This window comes from Mauremys mutica, chromosome 6 (genome assembly GCF_020497125.1).
Source record: "Mauremys mutica isolate MM-2020 ecotype Southern chromosome 6, ASM2049712v1, whole genome shotgun sequence".
Taxonomy (NCBI): domain Eukaryota; kingdom Metazoa; phylum Chordata; order Testudines; family Geoemydidae; genus Mauremys; species Mauremys mutica.
Window position 1 is genome coordinate 119,342,720 of NC_059077.1, and position 25,219 is coordinate 119,367,938.

The following is a 25,219-nucleotide window of genomic DNA, read 5'->3' on the forward strand; positions in this document are numbered from 1 at the left end:
GCTTCATTTTTTTTGAAGCCTGACTCATGAATTTTGAACATCTGGGACTGGCAACACTTCTCCTTTTATAGCCTGCTGGAAATGCCCTGGAGCATTGCTTTGGAAGCCCAGGTACCTATGCCTTAGATAAGGGTGTGCACAGTTTCCATCCTACTTTAACAGGCTCTGGGCTGTGATCAATGTTCCCTCTAATTTTTGACAGGCTATGTGTGCAAAAAATCTGTGCAAATTTTTCACAGGCTGTGTGCGCAAAAAATGTCTGCGCAAATTGTTGTGCTTCTGCGCAAATTGTTGTGCATGCGGAGTTTCGCCGTGTGTGTGTGCACATGCACAGCTTAGAGGGAGCAGTGGCTATGGTGTGGGGCACTGACTGGTCCTGCAGCCTGGAAGGTGCAGAGCGGCCCAGCTCAGGGTGGGATCAGGCCAATGAACATGGGGGATGGAGGGGGGGCTGAGGCTCTTGGGAGGCTGCAGTTCTACTTGAGAGAAAAGGGGGAGCTCCTGAGCCTCAGCCCTGATTGAAATCACATTTTGATTGGTTTACGGAGAGCATGTCCAATCAGCGAGCAGTTTATTGATAAACCCTCCCGGAGCACCGTGGTGGTATCAGCAAACTGGTGGCTGATTGGCTGAGGCTACGCCTCGGGGCGCCAAGGCCCGCGAATGGAGCCCTATGATTGGCTAGGAGTTTCGCATCCCCGGAGGCTCCGGAGCCTTTTTTTCTTCTCGTCCCCGCCCACCCCGCTGATTGGGCGCCAGACGATGGCGTCACTTCCTGCTGCCGGCGAGGCGGTTGCAGTGTCCGGAGTGGAGCGGGGAGGAGACCGGAGCGAGCTGGAGAGGAACCCGCCGGGGCCGAGAACGACGGGCCCCCTCCCGCCCGGAGACGCAGAGCCGCGGGAGGGGAGGGGACTGCCCGGCGCAGGTGAGGCAGGCCCGGGGCGGCGGGCGGGAGAGGCTGCGCGCGCGCTGCGCTGCGCCGGGGGCGCGCGCGAGACGGGGCGGGCGCGCGCTGTGTTTGGGGTGGTTTGTTCGCTTGTCAGCGCTTGTCTCGCCGATGCGCGCGGGGCGGGGCGGGGGGTTGGGGAGTGAGGAGGGGACCACCGGGGTCCTGCGCATGCGCCGGGGCCTGGGAGACGGCAAGATTAGTGTCACCGACACTAGACAGGCTGAGCGGGAGGGGCGGGGCCTCGGCCGGCTGGTGAGTGACAGGGCGGCGGCCTGTGGCCAGGGCTTGGGCTGGCACCAGGCTCCTCATACACGTCCCCCGGCTGCCCTCGTCTACCCCCCCCCGGACAGGCCTGTCCGTAGAGCCCCCACTGCATCATCCACCCACCCCGCGGGGACAGACAGACCCCAACCCGCCCCTGTCCCCGCAGGCTGCCCTCATCTCCCTGCCCCCTGCACTGATAGCCCTGCCCGTAGGCCCCCACTGCATCCTCCGCTCATTCACCCACCCACCCACCACCCTGCGGGGACAGACAGATCCCAACCCTCCCCAATCCCCACAGGCTGCCCTTATCTGTCCTCCCCCCCCGGACAGCCCTGCCCGTAGGGCCCCACTGCAGCCTCCGCTCATCCACCCACCTCCCTGCGGAGACAGACAGACCCCAACCCACCCCACCGGCTTCCCTTGTCTCCCTGCCCCCTGCACTGATAGCCCTGCCCGTAGGCCCCCACTGCATCCTCCGCTCATTCACCCACCCACCCACCACCCTGCGGGGACAGACAGACCCCAACCCTCCCCAATCCCCACAGGCTGCCCTTATCTGTCCTCCCCCCCCGGACAGCCCTGCCCGTAGGGCCCCACTGCAGCCTCCGCTCATCCACCCACCTCCCCGCGGGGACAGACAGACCCCAACCCGCCCCTGTCCCCACAGGCTGCCCTCATCTCCCTGCCCCCTGCACTGATAGCCCTGCCCGTAGGCCCCCACTGCATCCTCCGCTCATTCACCCACCCACCCACCACCCTGCGGGGACAGACAGACCCCAACCCTCCCCAATCCCCACAGGCTGCCCTTATCTGTCCTCCCCCCCGGACAGCCCTGCCCGTAGGCCCCCACTGCATCCTCCGCTCATTCACCCACCCACCACCCTGCGGGGACAGACAGACCCCAACCCGCCCCTGTCCCCGCAGGCTGCCCTCAGCTCCCTGCCCCCTGCACTGATAGCCCTGCCCGTAGGCCCCCACTGCATCATCCACCCCCCCCCCCCCCCGTGGGGACAGACAGACCCCAACCCGCCCCTGTCCCCGCAGGCTGCCCTCAGCTCCCTGCCCCCTGCACTGATAGCCCTGCCCGTAGGCCCCCACTGCATCCTCCGCTCATTCACCCACCCACCACCCTGCGGGGACAGACAGACCCCAACCCTCCCCAATCCCCACAGGCTGCCCTTATCTGCCCTCCCCCCCCGGACAGCCCTGCCCGTAGGGCCCCACTGCATCATCCACCCCCCCCCCCCCGCGGGGACAGACAGACCCCAACCCGCCCCTGTCACCGCAGGCTGCCCTCAGCTCCCTGCCCCCTGCACTGATAGCCCTGCCCGTAGGCCCCCACTGCATCATCCACCCCCCCCCCCCGCGGGGACAGACAGACCCCAACCCGCCCCTGTCCCCGCAGGCTGCCCTCATCTCCCTGCCCCCTGCACTGATAGCCCTGCCCGTAGGCCCCCACTGCATCCTCCGCTCATTCACCCACCCACCCACCACCCTGCGGGGACAGACAGACCCCAACCCTCCCCAATCCCCACAGGCTGCCCTTATCTGTCCTCCCCCCCCGGACAGCCCTGCCCGTAGGGCCCCACTGCAGCCTCCGCTCATCCACCCACCTCCCTGCGGAGACAGACAGACCCCACCCCACCCCACCGGCTTCCCTTGTCTCCCTGCCCCCTGCACTGATAGCCATGACCATAGGCCCCCCACTGCAGCCTTCCCTCATCTACACATCCTCCGGCTGGGACAGACATACCCCAACCCCCCCAGCTGCCCTCATCTCCCAGCCCTGGCTCCCCTGCAATGACAGATCTGCATGTAGGCCCCCCACTGCATCCTTCCCTCATCTGTCCATCCTGAGCCTTCCCTTCAGGCTCCCATGATCTCCAGACCCTGCTCCCCTCCCCACTCCATGCAGGTTCCCCTAATGTCCCGTTAGTTCTTTGTTACTTGTTGGGGAAAATCGAGTCCCAAAATTCTCCAAGACTGGGGGTGGGGAGAGCTGTAGTGATGTTCCCCCAGGTTGGGTACCCCTGAGCAAGTGTGTGCATTGGGGGGGATGTCTGTAGTGAAAACCATCTTGTCTGAGGATCTGTCTTGTGCACCTGGGTGGAATTCATATGGGGAGTGGGTTGGCAGTCACACCATTTGTGCTGGACGTTCTGTCCGAGACCTCACATTTGTGCAACTTTGTAACAGGTGTTATATCTGTAGGTTGTAGTAGACACATTGAAATATAATTATAGGGCCAGGTCTGGTCATTCTGAAGTGAGCAAAGTCTTGCTGACTTCACAGGTGGCTACCTGCGTGAGTGAAGGACTGCAGCACTCAACCCCTAGTCATTGGTTAGTGCTACTGAACCAATTGTGGTTGCATAAGAATACTTAAGTAGATGATAAAAATGTGGTATGTGTTATATTAAAAACACAGCTACCGGTTAATGTGTAATTTGCAGAAAATCAATGGGGGCTTTTTTATACTTGTAACACCTTTATACTCATGTTGCCATTAGATTGTCTCTTGGCAGATTCAAATTTTTGTCAGCTCGCACAAATCTTTCACTTTCAAGGCATCATTCATGCCACTGAGACTTCTAAGCCAGGAGGAAATGAGGTCTTCCAAAACAGCATTTGACATACTACGAATCTAGTGAAATGAAGTTGGCATTTGATCTCTGCTGCAAGACTCTATGAAACACTTTTTTTTAAAAATGTGAGATTCTAAGCAAATCAAGTGTTACAAAATCACGTGACCAAGATGTGAAGCAGAGCTTTCAAAAAAGAACCTTCTGCAGATTTTTTTTAACTCCTTGGATAGTGAATGATAAAAACTGTGAAATGTAGGGGTAGTGCGGAAACCATTCTAAACCTGTACAACTATGAGTGACTTGCTGTTCAAGTAGGTGTGAAACAAGTTTTGGCATAGCTTTAGTTCTTTAGTTTGACTCCAGGTTACCTTTCTAGTGTACCCAAACACTTATAACAACTATTCTTCCCCTCCCTTCTCCCTCACTCCTGGTTTGATTATTTGGAATTTTCAGAGAATAAAAATAATTGTAGGTGACTGTTTTAGAGCCTCTGTTGGCTTGCATTTATAACATTGAACGCGTTGTAGCAAGTGTAATGGAAGGTACAACAAATGGTGCAATCTCTTGCAAAACAAACTGCCAAAGTACAAAAAGATAGTTGTCTGTAGACTGTATGGAGGTCATTTGGCAACTGCATTTTGTGATTCCCTGTTCTGTTCATTCCCTCTGGGGCACCTAACATTGGCCACTGTCAGAAGACGGGATATTGGACTAGATGGACCTTTCGTCTGATCCAGCATGGCCATTCTTATGTTCTTATTTATATGTTTAGGATCTACATTTTTTTACACAATAGTACTGTCAAACTAGTAACCATGTGGCTATTGTTACACTTTGATATAAAATTGAAATATGTAACAAAGCAAAGGGAGCGTGTATATATTCCTGCGTTCTACATTTAGGCAGCCTGTTAGTTGCTACTTTTTTCTTTTAACTTTGTTGTGTCACTGTTGAAATTATTCAGTGATTGTAACAGTTCATTATTTCCCATAACTAAAAGTAATTAGTTTAGACATAGCTACATTATTTGAACATATGGTAAATAAACTTCTCTTTTAAAAACAAACTTGTGGCTGAGGTTTTTAGAAGAGTTAAGAATTACAAAATTATGGTGGTTACTTCAGCCAAAAATATTTTTATTAATTAGTACATACTAAAATGGCTGGAATCATATTATGGATTTGTATGAAAGATTGTACAACACAGACTTTCCGTTAATAGTGGTTCAAATTACACTGCCATGAGAAGATATATTCTTGAAATAATTTTAATGTGAATAGGTTTGGGGAGGCCAGAAGCAGGGGAATATGTCAAATCTCAGTTAAAATGCAGGATTGATTTGCTGGAGACATGCCTAATTTATAGATAGAATAATCCGGTTTGGAAGTTAAAATCATGAAGGAAATTGATTCAGCCCATGTATCATCTACAGTGGAGAAGGCACAAATGATATTTGTCACTTTAGCCTGCTTTAAATTTTTCTGGTAAAAATGTATTTCTCCATTCTGAGTTAAACTAAATCATCATTGGTTAGATGACTAGAGTTAAAAACCAGCATGCAGAGATTCGTAGACTCCATGGCCAGCAGGAACTGACTTCCTGTTCAACACAGGCCATAGAACTTCCCAAAAATATTTCCTAGAGCAGATCTTTTAGAAAAAAACATCCAGTCAGTGATTGAGAATCCACCACGACCCTTGGCAAATTATCCATTGGTTAATTACTCTCACTGTTAAAAACTTATGCCTTGTTTCCAGGCTGCTTCAAAATTAGCAAGAGTTGAGAGAAGTCATTAGGGGTCTTGAATTTCTAGGAAATGGTAAAGTGAGGTTGATGTGTTAGATTTAGAAGTTTAATGCCCCGTTGGGCAAGATGGTATCATGCTCAGGTATCTGTGGCTGCTCTTTCTCCTGGGATACTTAAATGCAGCTCTTTGGCTCCATATGGTATTTGAGGTTTGATTCATGGACAGAGGATTGCTTTTAAATGGGAAAGCTGGAAACTGAATTTTCTTTTTAAAGTTGGGGCCTCCGTTTGAGAGGTAGGTGGCAGAGAGGCCACCCTATGGATCCGTTCAGCTTTTGCAGATGGAGATTGGAAATACAAGTGTCATGTTATGGTGCAGCGGTAGCAAGGCCATAAGAAAAGTTTCATTTTTACGGGAGTGTTAAAGCTTTATTTTTCAGAAATACTGTAAAACTGACAAAACAGAAATTAAAACTAGCATAGTATCTGAAGTTTTCATGGTGGTTTGATGCCCGTCAGGCCGATACAAATGGGACAATAATAATAATAGAAATGTAGACATCTATATTTCTACAGAAATATAGAAAGAGGCCACCTAGTTCCCTCCTCCCCCCCGACACACAGCCCCGAAGCAGGGTTAAATATATCTAGACTGTCCCTGAGAACTGTTTGTCTAACCTGTTTTAAAAAACCTCCATTGATGGGAATTCCACAACCTCCCTACATAACTTGTTCCAGTGCTTAACTATCCTTTATAGTTTTGTTATTACAAAAAACTTTCTATCTAAATATCCCTAGCTGCAAACTAAGCCGATTACTTCTTGTCCTACCCTTGATGGACTTGGGGAACAATTGATCACTGTCCTCTTTAAAACAGCCTTTTTTATATTTGAAAACTATGTTTTTTCTAGACTAAGCATGTCCTATGAGGAAAGAGTGAAAGAATTAGACATTTTTTCCAAACATCTAATTATGTTTTGTTGCTCTGATCTTGACTCTTTGCAGTTTGTTTTTATCTTTCCTTAAAAAGTGATGCCCAGAACTGGACACAGTACTCCAGTTGAGGCCTCATCAGTCACAAGTAGAGCTGAACAATTACCTCCTGTGTCTTATATATGACACTGCTGTTATGTCCTGGAATGATCACTTTTGAATGAGGCGTCACACTTTTTTATCCCTTTAGACAAGTGTATAAACTCCTTGGATCTGATTTTTGCATCACACGTTACTCCACATCTGCAGAGTAGGTATTTGTTTCTATTCTTCTTACATAATTTTCACCAGTGTCAGTTTTTATATATGCCAACATGAAGTGAACATATTGAGCACTTTTGAAAGTGTGTTGCCTGTGTAGAACTTAATATGACATAATGTTTCTGCCACCCCCAGATGGTTCTGTAGCAGTTAGAGGAAGAGAGAGAGTGCCACTATACCGGTAGTTCAGAGAACAGTTCCCTGAGCTGAGAACCAGAGAACATGAGTTCAGATGTCTCACAGTTTATAGTTCTGTGCCCTTCACCACCTTTATTATCAACCAAGGCCATGACCCCAACCCTACAAGTCAGTCAAGTATAAGTTGTCACCTATACCCTACCCCCACACTTTCCCTTTAACAAGTAGATGTTAAAAAAGATAATTTCAGATGCACTAAGGCCAGGTCTACACTTAGACTGACCTAGCTAAATTGCTCAGAGCTGTAAAAAATTTCACATCCTGGGTGAAGTAGTTGAGTTGACCTAACCCGCACTATAGACACAGCTAGGTAGGTGAAAGAATTCTTCCATTGACCTAGTTACTGCCTCTCAATGGAACAACTCCTGGCAATGCAGAAAGTGTCTATGCTACAGCAGCACAGTTGCAGCGCTGTAGCTGCTGTAACGTAGAACCCAGGTCTCTATTATCGTAACCCAAATCTTATCCACTCAGCCATGATGCCTTTCAGATTGATTGTTCTGTGTTTTTTCTTATCCTATCTCTGAGTATACCACATTGCTGCCTTGACGTAAGGGATAGAATCCAGGACCCTGATCTCCAATTTTCTACCACTGTTTAGCAAACCCACTGGGAAAGTGTGTGTCAAGTCCCCTTCTAGAGAGTATTCCCCTATAGGATAGCAATTACATCTGGAAGCCCAGGTGGCAAAAGGTCTTGGCTAGGAATTTGCCGTGCTAGGGTTCAAACTGATGACCCAATTGGTGATGTTATGGATGCATTGAGAAAATCTTTTGAAGATAATTTAATTTTCTTAGTGAAAAAACACCTTTTAATTTTTGTATTTAAACCATTAGAATCTGTAAACTTTGGTGTGATGGGCCAAAATACAAGTGTTTCACATTTCAATGCTTTGTCATGCTTTGCCTTCAGGTGTCACATACTGCAGGTTTGAAAGCTGAAATACTCTTCACAAGGGCAGTGCAAGGGACCTAGAAAAAAGAGGAACACGCTATGTAGCCCTGCTGCCAGAGTCCAGGCTCGCACACACTCTGCTGCTACAGTTAGTTGCTTTTGGTTGTGTCAGACCTCGAGAAGTGTATGAGAGGCTATGTTGTGTTTCAGGAAGCAAGTGATGATGCTTACTCCGTCACAGAGCTTCCCTTTGACTGATAAACTATGCATTGCTGGTAATTACAGTAGAGTGCATTTGGAGTCCATACTTGCAGTAACTTTTTAAATGGTGATAAAATATTAGGGACAAAGGCTCTCCTGAGTCATGTCTCAGCCTTTTCTGGAGGGTCAAGGTGGCAGAGCAGCTTATTCCTCTGATTGCCAAGCAACTGCAGCTCACCCTCCCTGATACTGGGGAATTAACCACTGAGCTACACCAACTACCAATCCTGTATTTAAAAAAACCCTCCAACCACAACACCAACACCCTAAGAAACTCCCACAAACTTCATTTAGTAATAAGGTTGTCATTTTTGGTTATGTTTGGGTACATATTGCTGCTTCTATCTGTTGGAGGTGGAAGTGAAAACCTGATGAAGTGTGCCACTGACAGCGTGAAGGTGACAGAGAATACAGGAGATGATTCCCTTACCTTATTTCCATACTTTCAAGGTGTTTTGATGGATGGGATATGTGCAGATGCAACCTTAGCTGTCACTAAATTAAGATTTTGTGTGTGTTTAACCAGAATGTAACTTTAGAACTAATGACCTGTTTAACTCTTTTGTTTAATGAGTTAATTTATTGAAAATGTCATCTTCTTTAAGATTTTCTCCATGGCTTATTAAATACAATCCAACTGCTGAAAGGGAAGAAAAGGAGAAAAAAGCATTCTTGATTTTTACATGAATGACACTTTTTTACTATTAAAGTACCTGGATTAAGTGTCTGTTCTGGTCTCCAAAGGAGGTTTCTATGGGTTTTGATGTGTTTGGCACAACAGTTGAGCACAATACAAATACATTCTAATGTGGTGAAATACAACCTTGTTGCTTAAGTTCTTTAACATAATTTGGGCATCTTTTCATATGAATTGTGTGCTAGGAATCCTTACAGATTTGGAGTCTGACACATCAAATATATTTTAAATATTGAAGGTTTAGGGAGGTGCGGAGGGAGGGAGTCCAAGTAGTAAACTGCCAGCTGTTGGCTGGCAAGCAAGAAGCAACCCAATTGCAATACTGATAATGACTTAGAGTGTTATTACTTGTGTGCCAAGCTCCCTTGGATATTCAGTTTAACTATGGCATATCTAAGACAGTTGACACTAGAGCCATGTCTACACTACCCCTTATGTCAGCAAAACGTGTGTCGCTCAGGGGTGTGGAAAAATACACACCCCGAGGTACATACATTTTGCGGGCATAAGCGCTCGTGTGCACAGCGCTGTGTCGATGGCAGACGCTCTCCCCTCCAGCATAGCTACCGCTGCTCATTTAGGTGGTGGTTTCATTATGTCGATGGGGGAAGCTCTCTCCAATCAGCATAGAGCAGCTACACGAGCAATCTTACAGTGGCACGGCTCTATTGGTACAATTGTGCCACTTTAAGATTGCCAGTGTAGACAAGGCCTCCCCTCTTATGATGCAAAACCATAGTCCATCACACTATAAATGCATTCTTTAACCCATGTCAAATTGCGGTGGGTACTGTAGGTTCAGTTTGTAATCTTTGTTTGGACCAGTACTTTCAGTTATGATTGGCTATGTCCAAAAGGATAGTTGGCATAATAACTTTTTAATTCTCACGTTGGCTTTGGACACCGCAGTAAAAGAAATAGACTATGATTAAAACCTATTTGTTAAGTTTTCAGCTTTTGGAAGAAGCTGTCCTTTTAAGTTGACATGAGTCATTCTTCTAAAAAACAAGCATAGATATATTAAAATGGAAAAAAGTAATGTTTTTATGTGGGTTTTTTTAATTTGGCCCTGAAACGAGTATTCATCCATTGGGAATCTTTCAGACTAGCGTTGTTTTTTTTTTAAACTTCAGGTTTGTCTAATGAGGTCAAATTCCTTTTACCCATCTTCAGTTTAGAAGTGAAGTCTGTAAAATTAATACCTGATATTTATTGCCTATATCAAAATAAATTGCTTTGTCTCATTTATATCATAATGCATGTATCTGGAATTCTGTACACGCATAATGAACTTAGTGCATGACTCTCTATGTGCATATGAGAATATTCAGGTACGTGGTTTGAGTCTTGCATGACATTTTGAAATAAATGGAATTGTAAGCCAATGTAAACATTAACTCTTTAAATTAGGAGGCTGTCTCTTAATTTTGACTCCTTTCCCAAGATATATGTTTTTGTAATTTGACAGTCCCGTCTTAGCTGTTTCTATAGGGTCTGGTAATCTCTGTCATATAATAATACATTGCAATATTACTCTTGGTCTGTTTGTTTAAAAAAAACCCTCCTGTTATCTTCTTAATCAGAAAGGTACAGATAGTGGAAAAATTGCCTTTCTAAGGCAAGGGTCAGTCTATAACACTGAAATATTGTTTAATTTTACAGTTATCTTAACAGAAACTTAAAACCCCAAACCTTAACCACACTTCTTGTTGAACAGTGTTCATGTTGCTAAGCATGCAACACAGTTTGGGTCCTGAGCTAACAGGACCAGAAGGATCAGTGGAAAAAGTATTTACAGAGCAGACAGGATGTGTATGTACATACATAGTAGGCAAGACGCTCTGGTCTAAATAAGCAAGGCAGACAGCATAGGCAAAAGGAAATATTATCCCCATTTTACTGATGGAAAATTGGGGCATGGGGTTAAGTGAGTTGACCAAGTTGCACAAGAAATCTGTGGCAGAGTTGGGCATTGAACCCAGATCTTCTGAGTCATGATTCAGTGCCTTAACCACATGACCATCCTTCCTCTTCCTCTGTTTTTTACCTTGGGCATTGTAGGTGAATCTCCTTGTCCAGTTTGATATGAATATGTATTTGTGAGATGGTTAAGGTTGCAAAGACAAGTACATAAGTTAGGAAATGTTAGTATAAGCGTGTCTGTGCAAGTTTAGTTTGACCTCCTTATGTGTATGCATTGATAACCTTTGATTACATGATCACATACTGTCCCCTCCTTGCTCCCCTTCTCCCCACCCCCCGCATGCCCCTGCTTTGTTCACTAGCTGGGTAGTTATTCAGTATTTCTTTTATCTTCCACATTCAATGTCATATGAGCATAACATAATTAATGCCAATGAACATGGCATTCATGATATTGCAGACAAAATAGATCTTGTCAAAGTAACTTGATATCTTTTTTGGAGAGATTACAAGTTTGTTTTTGTATTATTGTGGTTAGGAGCCGTAATCATAGACTCCATTGTGATAGGCACTGTACAAACACACGTAACAGACTTCTGTAAGGTATTGGACTTGGTACCATGTGATCTTTTGATTGAGGGACTAGAATTATACAAAATGAACATGTTACATGTTAAATAGATTAAAAACTGGCTAATGGATTGGTTCTCAGTCTTATGGTATTTAATATTTTTATGAATGACCTGGAAGTAAACATAAAATCATGACTGTTAAAGTTTGAAGATGACCCAAAGATTGAGGGAGTGGTAAATAATAGAGAGGAGATTGAAACAGAGCAATAGAGATCACTTGGTTATCTGGGTGTAAGCAAATTATATTTTTCAGTATGGCCAAATGTTAAGATCACACATCTTGGAACAAAGGTATCCTGTGAAGCAGTGACTCTGAAAAACATTTGGGGGTTATGGTGAGCCCCCAGACCGACTCTGGCCAAAAGTGTGATTGTTGGATGTATAAACAGGAGAGTATCAAGTAGGAGTAAGGAGGGTTTTGCTACCTCTGTATTTGGCTCTGGTGCAACTGCTACTGGAATACTCTGTCCAGTTCTGACATCTACAGTTCAAGAAGGATGTTAATAAATTGGAGAGGATGCAGGGAAGAACCACAGAATGATTAAAAGATGGGAAAATAATGCCTAAGATTAAAGTGAAATATACAAGGCGCTCAATTCATTTTGAGGTTTTGTGGGTGAATACCCACTTCTTCAGATTCTTCACCCACGAAAGCTCATGCTGCAAAACGTCTGTTAGTCTATAAGGTGCCACAGGATTCTTTGCTGCTTTTACAGAACCAGACTAACACGGCTACCTCTCTGATACTCAATTCATTTTGTGTTTCTAAGAGAAGGTTAACGGGTGACTTAACCACAGTTTATAAGTACCCTACATGGGGAGCAGAAATTTGATGGCAAAGGGCTCTTCAGTCTAACATACATAATATAACAAGATCCAGTGACTGGAAGTGGGAGCTAGACAAGCTTAGGCTAGAATAAAGGAACACGTTTTTAACAGTAAGGGTAACTAACCACTGGAATAGCTTACCAAGGGGTTGTGGTGGATTCTCCATCGTTGGCAATTTTAAAATCAAGATTGGGTGTTATTCCTAAAAGATCAGAGGGGTAGCCGTGTTAGTCTGGTTCTGTAGAAGCAGGATGCATCCGAAGAAGTGGGTATTCACCCATGAAAGCTCATGCTGCAAAACGTCTGTTAGTCTATAAGGTGCCACAGGATTCTTTGCTATTCCTAAAAGAGATGCTCTCAAACAGGAATTAATTTAAGGAAGTCTTATGGCCTGAGTTACGCAGGAGGTTCTAGTCTGTGGTCCTAGTCTTCATTTAACAAACCCTGCACTTAATACAAAATGATCAGTTTCCTCTTGTGCATTTCTGTGGTGCGCTATAACATCTGTGAACTTCACAAACATTAATATGTCTTCATAACACCCCTATGAGATAAAGACCAACATTTTCAAGTGTCCATTATTTTTGGGTGCCCAGCTTGAAACCCTAAAGGCTTTCAGAGTATTCAGCATTTTTATTACACTTTATATGTTCAGAGCACAGCTCCAGTTGACTATAGTTGCAGTTGTGAATGCTTAGCAAATCTGGTGGCAGAAGTTTTGTTTTGGGATTCAGAAGATGAGGAACCCACAATTAGAAGACAGAATATTCTGACTTACATGACTTGTCCAGCATCACACAGGAACTCTGTGGCAGAGGCAGGGATAGAATTCAATTATCTAGAGTGGCTTTTAGCATCCTTAACCATTAGAATATCCTTTCTCTTTCTACAGTCCCCTGCCTCATTCACTGAACACTTTCCAACTTGTGCACCAAATGAAGCATGTGCCCTACAGGCAACAGCCTGATTCAGTATGCAACCCAGATTCATTTCCAGAGCACTGTCTGTCCAAACTGTGCACTGAATGAGATAGGGTCCTGTGGTAAAAGTGTAGTGTGTGATTCTGTAATTAAAACCTCTCATAATGCATATATACACACACAGGAGCTGAATTGTGCAACTTTGATTTGAGCATTTCCTAATTTGAGTGCTTTACATTTTTCTCATGTGGATCTTATGTGACTTCCAATTTTTTTTTAATTTGGTTCCATCCGATACACATAGACTGACCCTCAGATTAGGTCAGTAATAGGGTTTAGACCTTTATATCCACAGCACAGTCCTCTGTCACTTGAGCTAATGGAGTAACCCCTAGTGGTAGTATGCTGTTATCTTTGCTGATAGCAGAGGGATGCAGGGACTGAAAACTCCTGGGTTAAATCCAGGTTTTGTAGGGGAGTGTTACCTAGTGGTTATAGATCCTTCTGTCTATCCCCACGCGTGTCTCTGCCCCTCCCTCTCTTCTATCCAATCCACTTGGCTCTTGCCCCCACCACACCCACCCACCACCTTTCTGCCTTCTGATTTGTGCAACACCCCTCCTTATTCCTCACCCCTCTGCATTTTTGGTAGGCAGCTTCTTCCTCCATGCTGCCTGGATGCCGACAGAGGGGCAATTGAGAGCACAGGCAAGACAGGCTTCCTGCTCTCAGTTCTCTTGGCTGCTGGGAGGAGCAATTTCAAGGAAAGACCTGGGCTGGAGCATGCTCAGTGAAGGTAGAATCTTCAGAGAATTTAACTGCCACACTCTTAACAAGTCTTTATTGACCATGTGCTGAGCTTTTGTAGAGTGTGGCCGTGCTTGGGTGAATTTTTACTGGGACTGCAAAAAGTACATCTCTAACCTCCTCACCCTCCCCCCCCCCCCCGGTCAAACTTCACACCCTTTCTTCAACGTACGGAGGTGCTAGAACTTTTCAGTGAAATGGTTGCAATAATTTTTGTTTGTTTAGTATGAGGAAACAACATATTTTCTCCTAATCTCATTCTCAAACTGCCGAACTGTTTTAGCTAGTACTTTCCAGCAAATGTAGTCTAAGGGAGAGACCAGGCATGGGAATTTCAGCCTGAAGGGTTAAAGTTTGGTGAAGTTATAAGCAGCTGAAAGTAGGGTCTTCACAGTGGAAGATATTAACACAACCTATAGTTAAAGGTGTCTATCAGCTCAGCCTATAGTATGTTTGATACTTAGCTGGGAAGTACATTAGAGAAAATCCTGAAAAAAGAATGAATCTGTCAGAAGATGCAGTTTTTCTATGCTCCTTCACAAGGTTGCCAGCATAAGTGTTATAGTAATAATGTGGTGTTAAGTAAAAGATCAGTTATTGATAGTTTGCCTCTGAGCCACCTGCATTCAATAATAAACCCTAGTTCATTGTGATAAAAATAGAACATCAGCCATTTTTGTCTTACATTTTCCTCTTTTTTTTATTTTGTAGGATCATGGATTTTCCAGGACATTTTGAGCAAATCTTTCAACAGCTAAACTACCAGCGTCTTCATGGTCAACTTTGTGACTGTGTCATTGTGGTGGGGAACAGGCATTTCAAAGCCCATCGCTCTGTTTTGGCAGCATGCAGCACACATTTTCGAGCTCTCTTTACCGTAGCAGAGGGAGACCAGACCATGAACATGATCCAGCTGGACAGTGAGGTAGTGACAGCTGAGGCCTTTGCTGCTCTGATTGACATGATGTACACCTCCACACTCATGCTGGGAGAGAGCAATGTTATGGATGTCTTGCTGGCAGCTTCTCACTTACATTTGAACTCTGTTGTTAAAGCATGTAAACACTACCTTACTACAAGGACACTGCCAATGTCGCCACCTAGCGATAGAGTTCAAGAACAAAATGCACGCATGCAAAGATCTTTCATGCTTCAGCAGCTTGGACTGAGTATAGTGAGCTCTGCATTAAATTCCACGCAGAGCACAGAGGAACAACAAAATACTATGAGCTCATCAATGAGAAGTAACATAGAACAACGCACTACTTTTCCTATTCGGCGTCTTCACAAACGGAAACAGTCTTCTGAAGACCGGGCCAGACAGCGAATCAGGCCTACCATAGATGAGTCCATCATTTCAGATGTTGCCCCAGAGAGCGGGCAGTCGGTAGTGCATTCACGGGAAGAATTTTTTTCACCAGATTCACTGAAGATTGTGGACAATTCTAAAGCTGATGTTGTGACTGATAATCCAGAGGATAACACCATTATGTTTGATCAGTCTTTTGGTGCCCAAGAAGATGCCCAAGTGCCCAGTCAGTCTGACAACAGTGGAGGAAACATTTCGCAAATGTCCATGGCATCTCAAGCAACACAAGTGGAAACTAGCTTTGACCAAGAAGCTACTTCTGAGAAAAACAACTTTCAGTGTGAAAATCCAGAGATCAGTCTAAACGAAAAAGAACACATGAGGGTGGTGGTTAAATCTGAGCCCTTGAGTTCCCCAGAGCCTCAAGATGAAGTGAGTGATGTCACTTCCCAAGCAGAAGGCAGTGAGTCTGTTGAAGTGGAAGGAGGAGTAGTCAGTGCAGAAAAGATAGAACTGAGTCCGGAAAGTAGCGATCGTAGCTTTTCTGACCCACAATCTAGTACTGATAGGGTTGGTGACATCCATATTTTGGAGGTGTCAAATAACCTGGAACACAAGTCTACGTTCAGTATCTCAAATTTTCTGAATAAGAGCCGAGGTGGCAATTTTGGTGCTAATCAAAGTGATGACAACATTCCAAATACAACCAGTGACTGCAGAATGGATGGAGATGCCTCTTATTTAATGAGTCCAGAGTCTGGCCCTACTAATGGCCATTCCTCTGCTACTGTCTCTCACGTGGAGAATCCATTTCATGAACCTACAGACTCCCACTTTGTTAGACCTATGCAGGATGTAATGGGTCTTCCATGTGTACAGACTTCTGGATACCGGGCAGCAGAACAGTTTGGGATGGACTTTCCAAGGTCTGGCTTGGGACTACACTCTTTATCAAGGGCAATGATGGGCTCTCCAAGAGGTGGAGCCAGTAACTTTCCTGGCTACCGTCGCATAGCCCCCAAAATGCCCGTTGTGACCTCTGTTAGGAGCTCCCAAATGCAAGATAGTACACCTAATTCCCAGTTGATAATGAATGGGACCAGTTCCTCTTTTGAAAATGGGCATCCTTCCCAGCCTGGTCCACCACAGTTGACCAGGGCATCTGCTGATGTTCTTTCAAAATGTAAGAAGGCCTTATCTGAGCACAATGTTTTGGTTGTAGAAGGTGCTCGCAAATATGCCTGTAAAATCTGCTGCAAGACTTTCTTGACCTTAACAGACTGTAAGAAGCACATCCGTGTGCACACAGGAGAAAAGCCTTATGCCTGTTTAAAATGTGGCAAACGGTTCAGCCAGTCCAGCCATTTGTATAAACATTCCAAAACTACCTGCCTGCGGTGGCAGAGCAGCAACCTACCCAGCACTTTGCTTTAATCCTTACCCCCCAAGCCCATACAAATAATGCCAATACAAATTGTAAGAACATGAACTGTGTCTGGAATATTAACACTATTTTGTTCAAGACTGCAGGTTAAGAAGCTGCCGTTGTAGTAAACACTTAAGTGTGATCGTGTGGGCCCCCCCCCAAAACAGACAAACAAAAAAGTCTTGGTCCTGTAAGATGGGGATAATACCATACCTACCTCACAGAGGTGTTGTGAGGCTTAAACAACTGTTTGGAAGCGCTTTGAGATGTTCTGAAGGAGGCACTATAGAAGTATTAAGTATTATTATTATGTGAATGCAGGTCTTGGGCTCATGGGGATGCAATCCCCAAAACCAAGTAGTTCCTTTGCTGTGGGGGGAGGTGGGAGGGAAGAAATAGGAGGGAATGGGTGAAAATGTAGCCAGCTCCTAATTATGTTAAAGTAGCACATTTCAAAGACGAGAAACTGAAGTGCAAATTTTTTTTAGGAATTTTGTAAAATTGTGAAAGTGTTTTAAATAAATAACTTGTAAAATAAGTTGATACATTATGTATATGAACAAAAATGCAAAGAGCTCTTTACTGTTACTAATGCAGATTGCATATCCTTAAAGAAAAACAATCTTGGATACTTACACCTGTCTACCACAAAATGCTTTAAAATGTTAATTATGAAAATAGTTGTAGGGGTTCTGAATGTATTTTTGGCTGTTTTCCTGTAACGGACACTGTAATGAAGGTGCTTACCCTGAGTCCAGGACAAGTAGCGTTTGGACTGTTAGGTGTATATATAGTTTGAATACAGCAAGATCTCTTAGGTGTTTCACCATTTTTTCCTGTAAAGACTTGTAATGAGTGATAAGTGACGTACTGTTTCTGTATGTGCTATTCTTAGCAGTATTTTAACCAACTTGTATTTCATATGTTAAAATTCCATATACATAGATGTCTGAAAAGAGCTTGTTATTGTCTACTTTATTTTAAATGGGAGATATGATTTGTGGTGGCTTTTTATTGTGTAAGATAGTCTCTTACCCTTTCCAGATGCTGACAGTCAATCTGATCCAAGTTATTGTGTAAGCAGACTATCCTTTTCTGATGCTCTTATCTTCAGGCTTTTTAATTTCCTTCTCCATATACTTATTGTCCTCCCAACCATGGATTGCTTTGATCTGAGGAACAGTCAGGAATGAGAGCCTGTCTTGCCATATTCATATGCCTCTCTGTATAAATGTAGCGGTTGACTCTGATTCTTCAATTTAGAGAAGTATCATAAATGTACTTTCCCACAAGTAAAAATCCAACACAAATTTAATTTAAAAAAATAGCACTGTACACCTTGTAAAACAAGTTCAGTAATCTCTGTTTCCCATGAATCTCACTGATCTTATTTTAATTTCCTCTTCTTTGATACCATTGTAACTAATACTCTTTGCAGTTGTGGCGGGGGGGGGGGGGTGTTTGTTTTTTAAGATGCACATGAACTAACTCCTGGAGTTCAACAAACTGGGTTTCTATTAACATTTTGGAGCAGTTCTACTGACCAGTGTTACTCTATTTATGCAGAGTCTCAGTTAGTGCTTCAGCACATCTGTCATATGCAAAAGAGACTGATCATGAGCATCTAATATAGCTAATCTGCAGCAGCAGGAGTTGGGGCTTTTTTAATATAAAAAAAGCATTTGCAAACTTCCCAGCCTCCTCCTCTTCAATCTGTTATGTAGCAAACTCATTCTGTGTGGAGTTACTGTCTGACTTTGATTAAACCTTTGCTATTTTTTAATAGGGATGTTGGCCTCCTGAAAAATCTTGGATTTATTTGAATGGAAGGTGAAAATTAAATCCTTATTCCTCAGTTCTGTAGCTAGTTTAGTCTTGAGTGACTGAGACAGTTGAAACATTGGAACTAAACAATCATGATCAGTACCACAGAAACACGGGGATATGTATGAAATGATATCTATCAGAGAAATAAAATGTACTCTTCTCTCCTGCTTTGTGGTGAGAAAACTGCTTAAGGGCTGTTAACATTTGATTTGCAATGTAAGCTTCGAAGTTAAGCAGGAACTTGGAACTGTTATGATGTGATTAATTTTTTTAAAACCTCACAGTCCCAGGACTGGTTTTTAATGGCTACAGTTCTGGCTTTTTTTTTTTAAGGCACCAAGGAAATGTGCCAAGTTCATGAATAGCATTAGAAAATTCTGTGTTTTATGTGGTAATCATGTTGATGTCAAGGGACTAACAGCATTGAACCTACATCAGTCTCGCTACATCTCCAAGCGGTGTTCTCTAATTTAATTTTGTTGATGTGTTGCCTTATTGCTAACTTTTTAATCTCTTGCCTTTTTCCAGTTTTGTTCCAAAAAACTATTTTCTATTTTCCAGCTGTTTTCTTTATCTAGCATCTGTCTAAAACCCTCCCACTCATAAGAAGAAAGCAGAGATTGGGGTGGTGCAATCAATGCACTTAATTTTAAGAATGAATATGAACATGTACAGTTAAATATAGGTTTCATTTACATCTGGATCAGTTTTTATAATAAAATGTTTGTGGTTATGTGAAAGGCCATGGGTGGGAGGGCTGCTCTCTTCAGAAACAACAACAAAGAAAAAAAATTAAAATAAACATTGGGAATTTTTTAGATGTAACAAACTTAATTTTCAGTATATCAAATGATAGTGTTTCTAGAAGGACATATTACAGCTTCAGTAACCCATGTCTGACAGCAGTTGCTTTCTTGGTCTTCCTATGTGAAGCAATATCTCAGAATTAAACACTCACTACTAAACTGACCCATCTTGTAAAATTATATATTGCTTATCTCCACACCTGACTATAATTACAAAAAGAGCCTCACCCTACTTCTGTTCAGACTTAACAGCTGAGCACTATAGTGCAGTCTCAGCTGAAGCTCTCCGTATGTTTCTAGTGTTATGAGATACGTCTGAAAATAAACACTACATTTTTGTGCTGATGTGTCTGATTTGATTTCATTATTCACTTAATCCTGACTGGAACACTGATAGGCTGCAGTGGGTCTACGAATTGGTGTGTTGGTCTCGATGGAGTTTATGACCTAAAAAGCCCTAAATAACATGAGACTGGCTTATCTGAGGGCTTGTCTCTCTTCCTGTACCATTCTGCCACAGCTGCCCTTTCCAGGAATGCCTGAGCTTGAACCCTATTGTAATAAAGCAGAGAGGGTGGCTGGCAGGGCATTGGGTGTGTGGGCTTGAGGACTCTGAACTGTCCAAATTTGGTGACCTTTCAGGTATGCTGCAAAACACATCTGGATATTTTTGGAGAAGGTTGACAGTATGAGTCCTGAGTTCCTATTGAATTATTTTAAGTCAGTGGATTGCTAATGCTATGCAAAGGTACTGAGCTCCTTGCATAGGTGTCTCTTGGTTATTTAAATCTAAATAAAAAAACAAATACAGTCCTGTAATATTATGAACAAGACCTTATTTATCTTGAAAAATGATGCCCCTTGTTGCCAAGTCTCCCTCTCTTACGCAGAATGCTACATGGAAGTAAATAGCTGGAAGTATCTGGCAAGGAGCCTATAGTGGAAGAAAAAGATTCTGAATCAGTTGTGACATTCCTCAGGCTGCAGCCTGAATTGCTGGGCTCTTATGTCCCCTTAGCTCTCCAGCCTGGATTCCCTTTTACACTGCCTTACTGTCAGCATTGCAACCTTTCCAGGCTCTGCTCCCCTCCAGCCCCCAGCATATAAAGTCATTCCCCCATGAGTGCTCTGCCCAGCCATCCATGAACAGATACAAGGGGACACCCGCATATCCTGCAATCCCAGCCTTGTGTGCCCCTCCCCCCCAAAAAGTGTCCTGTACTGTTCAGTGGCCCACTAGAATGTACTAACTCATCGTTTGTCATTCCAACAGTGGATAATGAATATGCACCACCCTTGTCTCAAGTGTGGGTTTCCCAAACACTTCAAACACACACTCTGGTTTAGCTAAAACAGTAACCCACACTTAACTAGAGAGCTAGATTTTAAGTGATTTACAGGTGCTAAGGCAGAAGTCAGATTTAGTTACAAAAGAGAGAAAACCACACTCTAATGTCTAGACTTTACCTAGGCTAACTCTAAAAGAAAAATCAGTTGTCTCACCATTAGCTGCAGTATATGTGTCAGGCTCCTTTTTCCAGCCTAGAACCACTCCCCTTAGTTCAGTGTTGTTCAGCTATTTAGTGATGGCATGGGAGAGGTGAGGTGGCCAGAGGCTTTCTCCCTCTTATATACTAACCCATGGTACTGGAAAAGGCTTTGCTGGGTCATGGGATCAGCAGTTCCATTGCATACATGTTCTGCAAGCTGTTCTGGGGAATTGTAAATAATTCATTTACAACTCCCCTGCTAGTGAAGCTCCACCTTTTAGCACCTAGCCGGTGTGCCTTTAGACTTTGAAAAAACCAGTCTGAGGGTATTACCCAGAATGTTCCTGAAATATGCTGTCAATCACATAGTAAAATCTCATAGCTCCATATACAATGGTGATAGATTACCAAGACAATGGCAGGCTGTAGCTTGAGTTTTCAAATGATACAAGGCATACTTCAAACACAATAGATCCTGACCATACAAAAGTGGTGAACATGGGCTGCAGTTTGTCATATAGATATCCCACCAATTTTAAAAGGCCCTTGGTGAAAGCTGTATGTGAATTTTACACCTATGTAAAACAAATTTATGTTTTTAAGGATCTGATGTTACTTAAACTTGCTCTCCTGTGTTATGGAAAAGGGTCTTGGAAAGCTTGATGCTAGGTTGAATACTGGAAAAGTTTGACAAGTTAGAACACATTTGTTGAGTTCTCTGTCAAACAGGATTAAACATACATAACACCACTGTTTGGTTTCTCTAGCTGTAGCTTCTCTACAGTGATATCAAGAGAGAGTCTTACATTTAGATCCATCTGCCAGTGTCAATTCCTTATAATGCAAACTTGGCTTAAGGGCAACAAAAACAAGCCCCTGGTGCCTCTGTGCACTCCACACCAGCCTTATGGTGCAGGTGATGGTGGTTTAAACACCACAAAATCCTTGGACATTTAATGGCTGCGATACTCCCACTTCTTATTTGATCAGTGAAATTTGCTAACTGCTGAGTATGTTTCAGCCAGGAGCTGAGGCTAGCAGAGCATAAAAATATCAGATTCACTTAGAGTTAATACCTTACTCCATGGCTCTACTTATCAAGGAACCAGTGGTGTGGGATATGTAGCAATTTTAAGTGTGCTTATAGCTTACTGTTTGAGGTGCCAAACCCTTTCCGACGGCCCCAATTTCTAAGACTTTGTTGCCTGTCAAACATAGGAGCAAGAGATGGAGGGACTATTTCACTTCCTCTTCCATTTTCAGGGGGAAAGAAAGCCCTTGGCACAAAAGGCTTTAAAAAGAGCAGGAAGACAAAAAGATCAAGAAAGGACACTGTAGCTTCTCATTCCTGGGATGGACAATTTTCTGAATCTGAGCTAAAGCCCCCCAGAGGAGGAACCTCAAAGCAAGTTGTTTCAAGAGGATCTTTTGTTTCTGTCCTGGCACTGAACCCCACTGGAAGAACCTCAAAAAGAGGAGGCAACAAAAGGTAAGAACTTACACAGAATAGATCTAGACAGAAAAGGGAGTGAAACCACTCAAGTACTTCCTCTTAGTTCAACATCTCAAACCTATTATCTCCCTCTCCATGCAACACTGGAAGATGTAATTAGGGCTGAGTGCAAAACCCAGCAAGAGCTCAGAGGCTGGCCAAGATGCAGTATCATGTTCATAGATCCAATCCAGACCTAGTTACTCTACCAAATGTGGATGCAGCCCTTTCCTCCCTTGTAAGACAGGATGATCCCAGTTAAGGGTGATTTCTTCCCCCAAGGACCAGACAGAGAGAGGAAGATAGATTGCTTAAGGAGGAATTCTGAAGCTTCCTCCGACCCCCTCTGGGTATCCACAGCCTCCACCTCTTCTACTTGAGTCATCCTGCCATGGACTGATTCCCTTTCAAAATCAGAAAATACTTCCGTGTCGGAGCCATTCTGAGAGATCTTGCCATAGCAGCAGTCTCTCTAGCAGGCACCTTCTGTGACAGCCTCAGATTCACTGTGAGGGCAATGGGATGTGACCCTGCCTCATGTCATCACTTATGGCTAAGGTCATGTAAAAAGCTGATGCTCATGACAGACACTGGCCAAGACTCTTCAGTGAGCCTGTTGACAAATCCACAGGAGGATCCTCTAAATAAAACCAAAGATGACTTTCCTGACAGCCAGGTCCTCGAAAAGAGACTGTAGGCTTATTTATTACAGATCACATTACTCCTTTTGTACCCCACTCTAAAGTATCAGTGGCAGGACACCCAACCAGCCCGTGGCAGATGGAATAGGTCCAGGGGCACAAGGGGCAGTCGTGATCACTCTGGAAAACCCCAATTTTTAATCAAACATGACCTGAGGCTGACCCCATGACATGGTCACTCAGACAGGGAGCACGTGACAAAGCTCTGCAGCTGGCTGCAATTACACCACATCAGACAAATGAGTCCTGGATGGAGTCTGCCTGGGTTATGCATTAAGAGTCAAAGGCGAGTCCCAAACCTAGGTTCTTGATCTCCCGAACTTCCCCCAACTAGATGAAACACAGCTGCCTGAAAAAGGCTATAGATTACCTTGCAACCACCCCCAGGCTATTTACTCAGGTGCTCATTATCCCAACCTCTCAGAGAGGAGGGTACATGCATATTGCTTCCTGGATAGTCTTCTGATCAGGTCCCACTCCTTGGAATGAGCACAACAGACAATTCTCTGCACAGCTAAGTTCTAGAGCAGCATGGCTTCATTATCCACCATACAGACAGCCAAATGAGTCTAGTTCAGCCCAAGTTACACTTGGAAGTCATGAGAGATACTGAGCTACACCAAGTTTTCCTAACAGACAGGATATGCAGGATAATAGATACTATCCCCCAGCAATCACTCAACTTTATTACAAGGGTTCTGATATCATCCCTCCATATGATGGTATCCTGCACAGATGTCCTGCAATGGGCAAGATTCTACCTGTATTCTCTAGTTCCTGATTTCTCTGGATCCACAGGACCCATCAACTCTATCTACCTTAATCTCATTGCCCAAAGCAGTATTGAAATCTCTATCCTGGTGGTTGCAAATCAGCTATGCATCAGACCACACAATGGCAGAGCCAGAGAGAACCTTGGCGACAATCAATGCCGGTCTCAAAGCACGGGGAGCCCATTCAGGGAACAAATCCATCTAAGGATCACGAATGGACAAGGAGCTTCAACACTATCAAATGGCCTCAAACAATCAGGAATGCCTTTAAATAGTGATGTCTCACACCACAGTAGCTTCTGTCAAACAAGGATGCACCAGATCCACAGCCATCCTACAGGAATCCAACCTCCCACACTTATGGGCAGAAAACAACTTTTTGTCCCTTTAAGCTCTCTACATTAAAGAGGAGTTGAACACCCAGGCTGGGCAGACAGACGATAGAGCTGGGGGAATGGAATCTTCACCCAGGACTTTGACTCAATAGTCAGAGCCCTGGGTCACTCATCATGAGACCTAGTTCCAGTTTCTTCTCTAGGAGGGATCTCTGAGCCAGAGCCAGGGATGCACTTTCCCCCGCAGCAATCAGGACCTGCCTTTCCACTTTTTGCAACACTCCCCAAGGCAATTCAGAGGGTCAGAATCTAATTACACAATTGTATATAGTTAATTATATTATACCAGCCCTGACTACGTGCCTCCATTTGACATCCCACTCTAAGGGATATGCAGACCTTCTCTAGGAAGAAGAATAAGAAAAATCGTACCTTACCAAAAACCTGCAGATCCCAGCCCGTCCCATGTGCAGAAACTCATTCCTGGGAGACTTAATTTTCCTCTCACAACTATTCTGCCCACGTGGGTTAAAGCAGAATTAATAGTTGCTGCATAGTAGGAAATGTTCTTATTGGAAATTCTGAATTTCACGGTGTTCAGCCACCTTTAGTTAATCCAGAAATTTGAACATCTGAGCAGCCCCACTATGGAGGCGTTTGACATATGCTAATGCGATACCTGCCATCTGGGCTGACAACCTGGAGACTGAACTGGGGACCCTCACCGCTAAAATCATGAGTCTCTACAACTTGAGCTACAGAGCTTTGCTCTCAAGTTGAGAGCGATAACAGACCCATATCCTCGGTAGATCAGACATGGAGGGGGGCACATAACATAACGTCAGATGTGACCCAATGGCCGGCAAGTACGATTAAGTCTTGCTTTATCAGAGCCATAAAGAATAAAGCCACCCATCTGATTAGGATTGTTGCCTTGTAAAATTAGGCCCAATTGTTCCAGGAAAAGAAGTGATTTTCTTTGATCTCTTGAGTTTCCATCCACATACAGTTATGTGCTCTCCAGAGTCTCGCAAGCATTCAGTTTTTCTCTTAGAAATAGCACAATACACATACCGCTTCCACACAACCACCACACAACTGTG

General features: G+C 44.1%; 1 protein-coding gene across 2 annotated transcripts; it reads left to right on the forward strand.

Moving 5' to 3' along the window:
• Positions 1-749: 749 nt before the first annotated feature.
• On the forward strand, positions 750-19,670 carry ZBTB5 (zinc finger and BTB domain containing 5). Of its 2 annotated transcripts, none has more exons than XM_045021237.1 (2): positions 750-925; positions 14,669-19,670. In XM_045021237.1, exon 2 carries the CDS (start codon positions 14,673-14,675, stop codon positions 16,698-16,700), a length of 2,028 nt encoding a protein of 675 aa, XP_044877172.1. In that variant the 5' UTR covers positions 750-925; positions 14,669-14,672; the 3' UTR covers positions 16,701-19,670. The 2 variants fall into 2 exon arrangements, with proteins under 2 accessions (XP_044877172.1, XP_044877173.1); XM_045021238.1 differs by lacking the exon at positions 750-925 and adding an exon at positions 13,929-13,946.
• The last annotated feature ends 5,549 nt before the right edge of the window (positions 19,671-25,219 follow it).

Bases quoted from the DNA above. Each gene is read 5' to 3' on its own strand.
- ZBTB5 (XM_045021237.1), top strand. From the start codon at position 14,673: ATGGATTTTCCAGGACATTTTGAGCAAATCTTTCAACAGCTAAACTAC.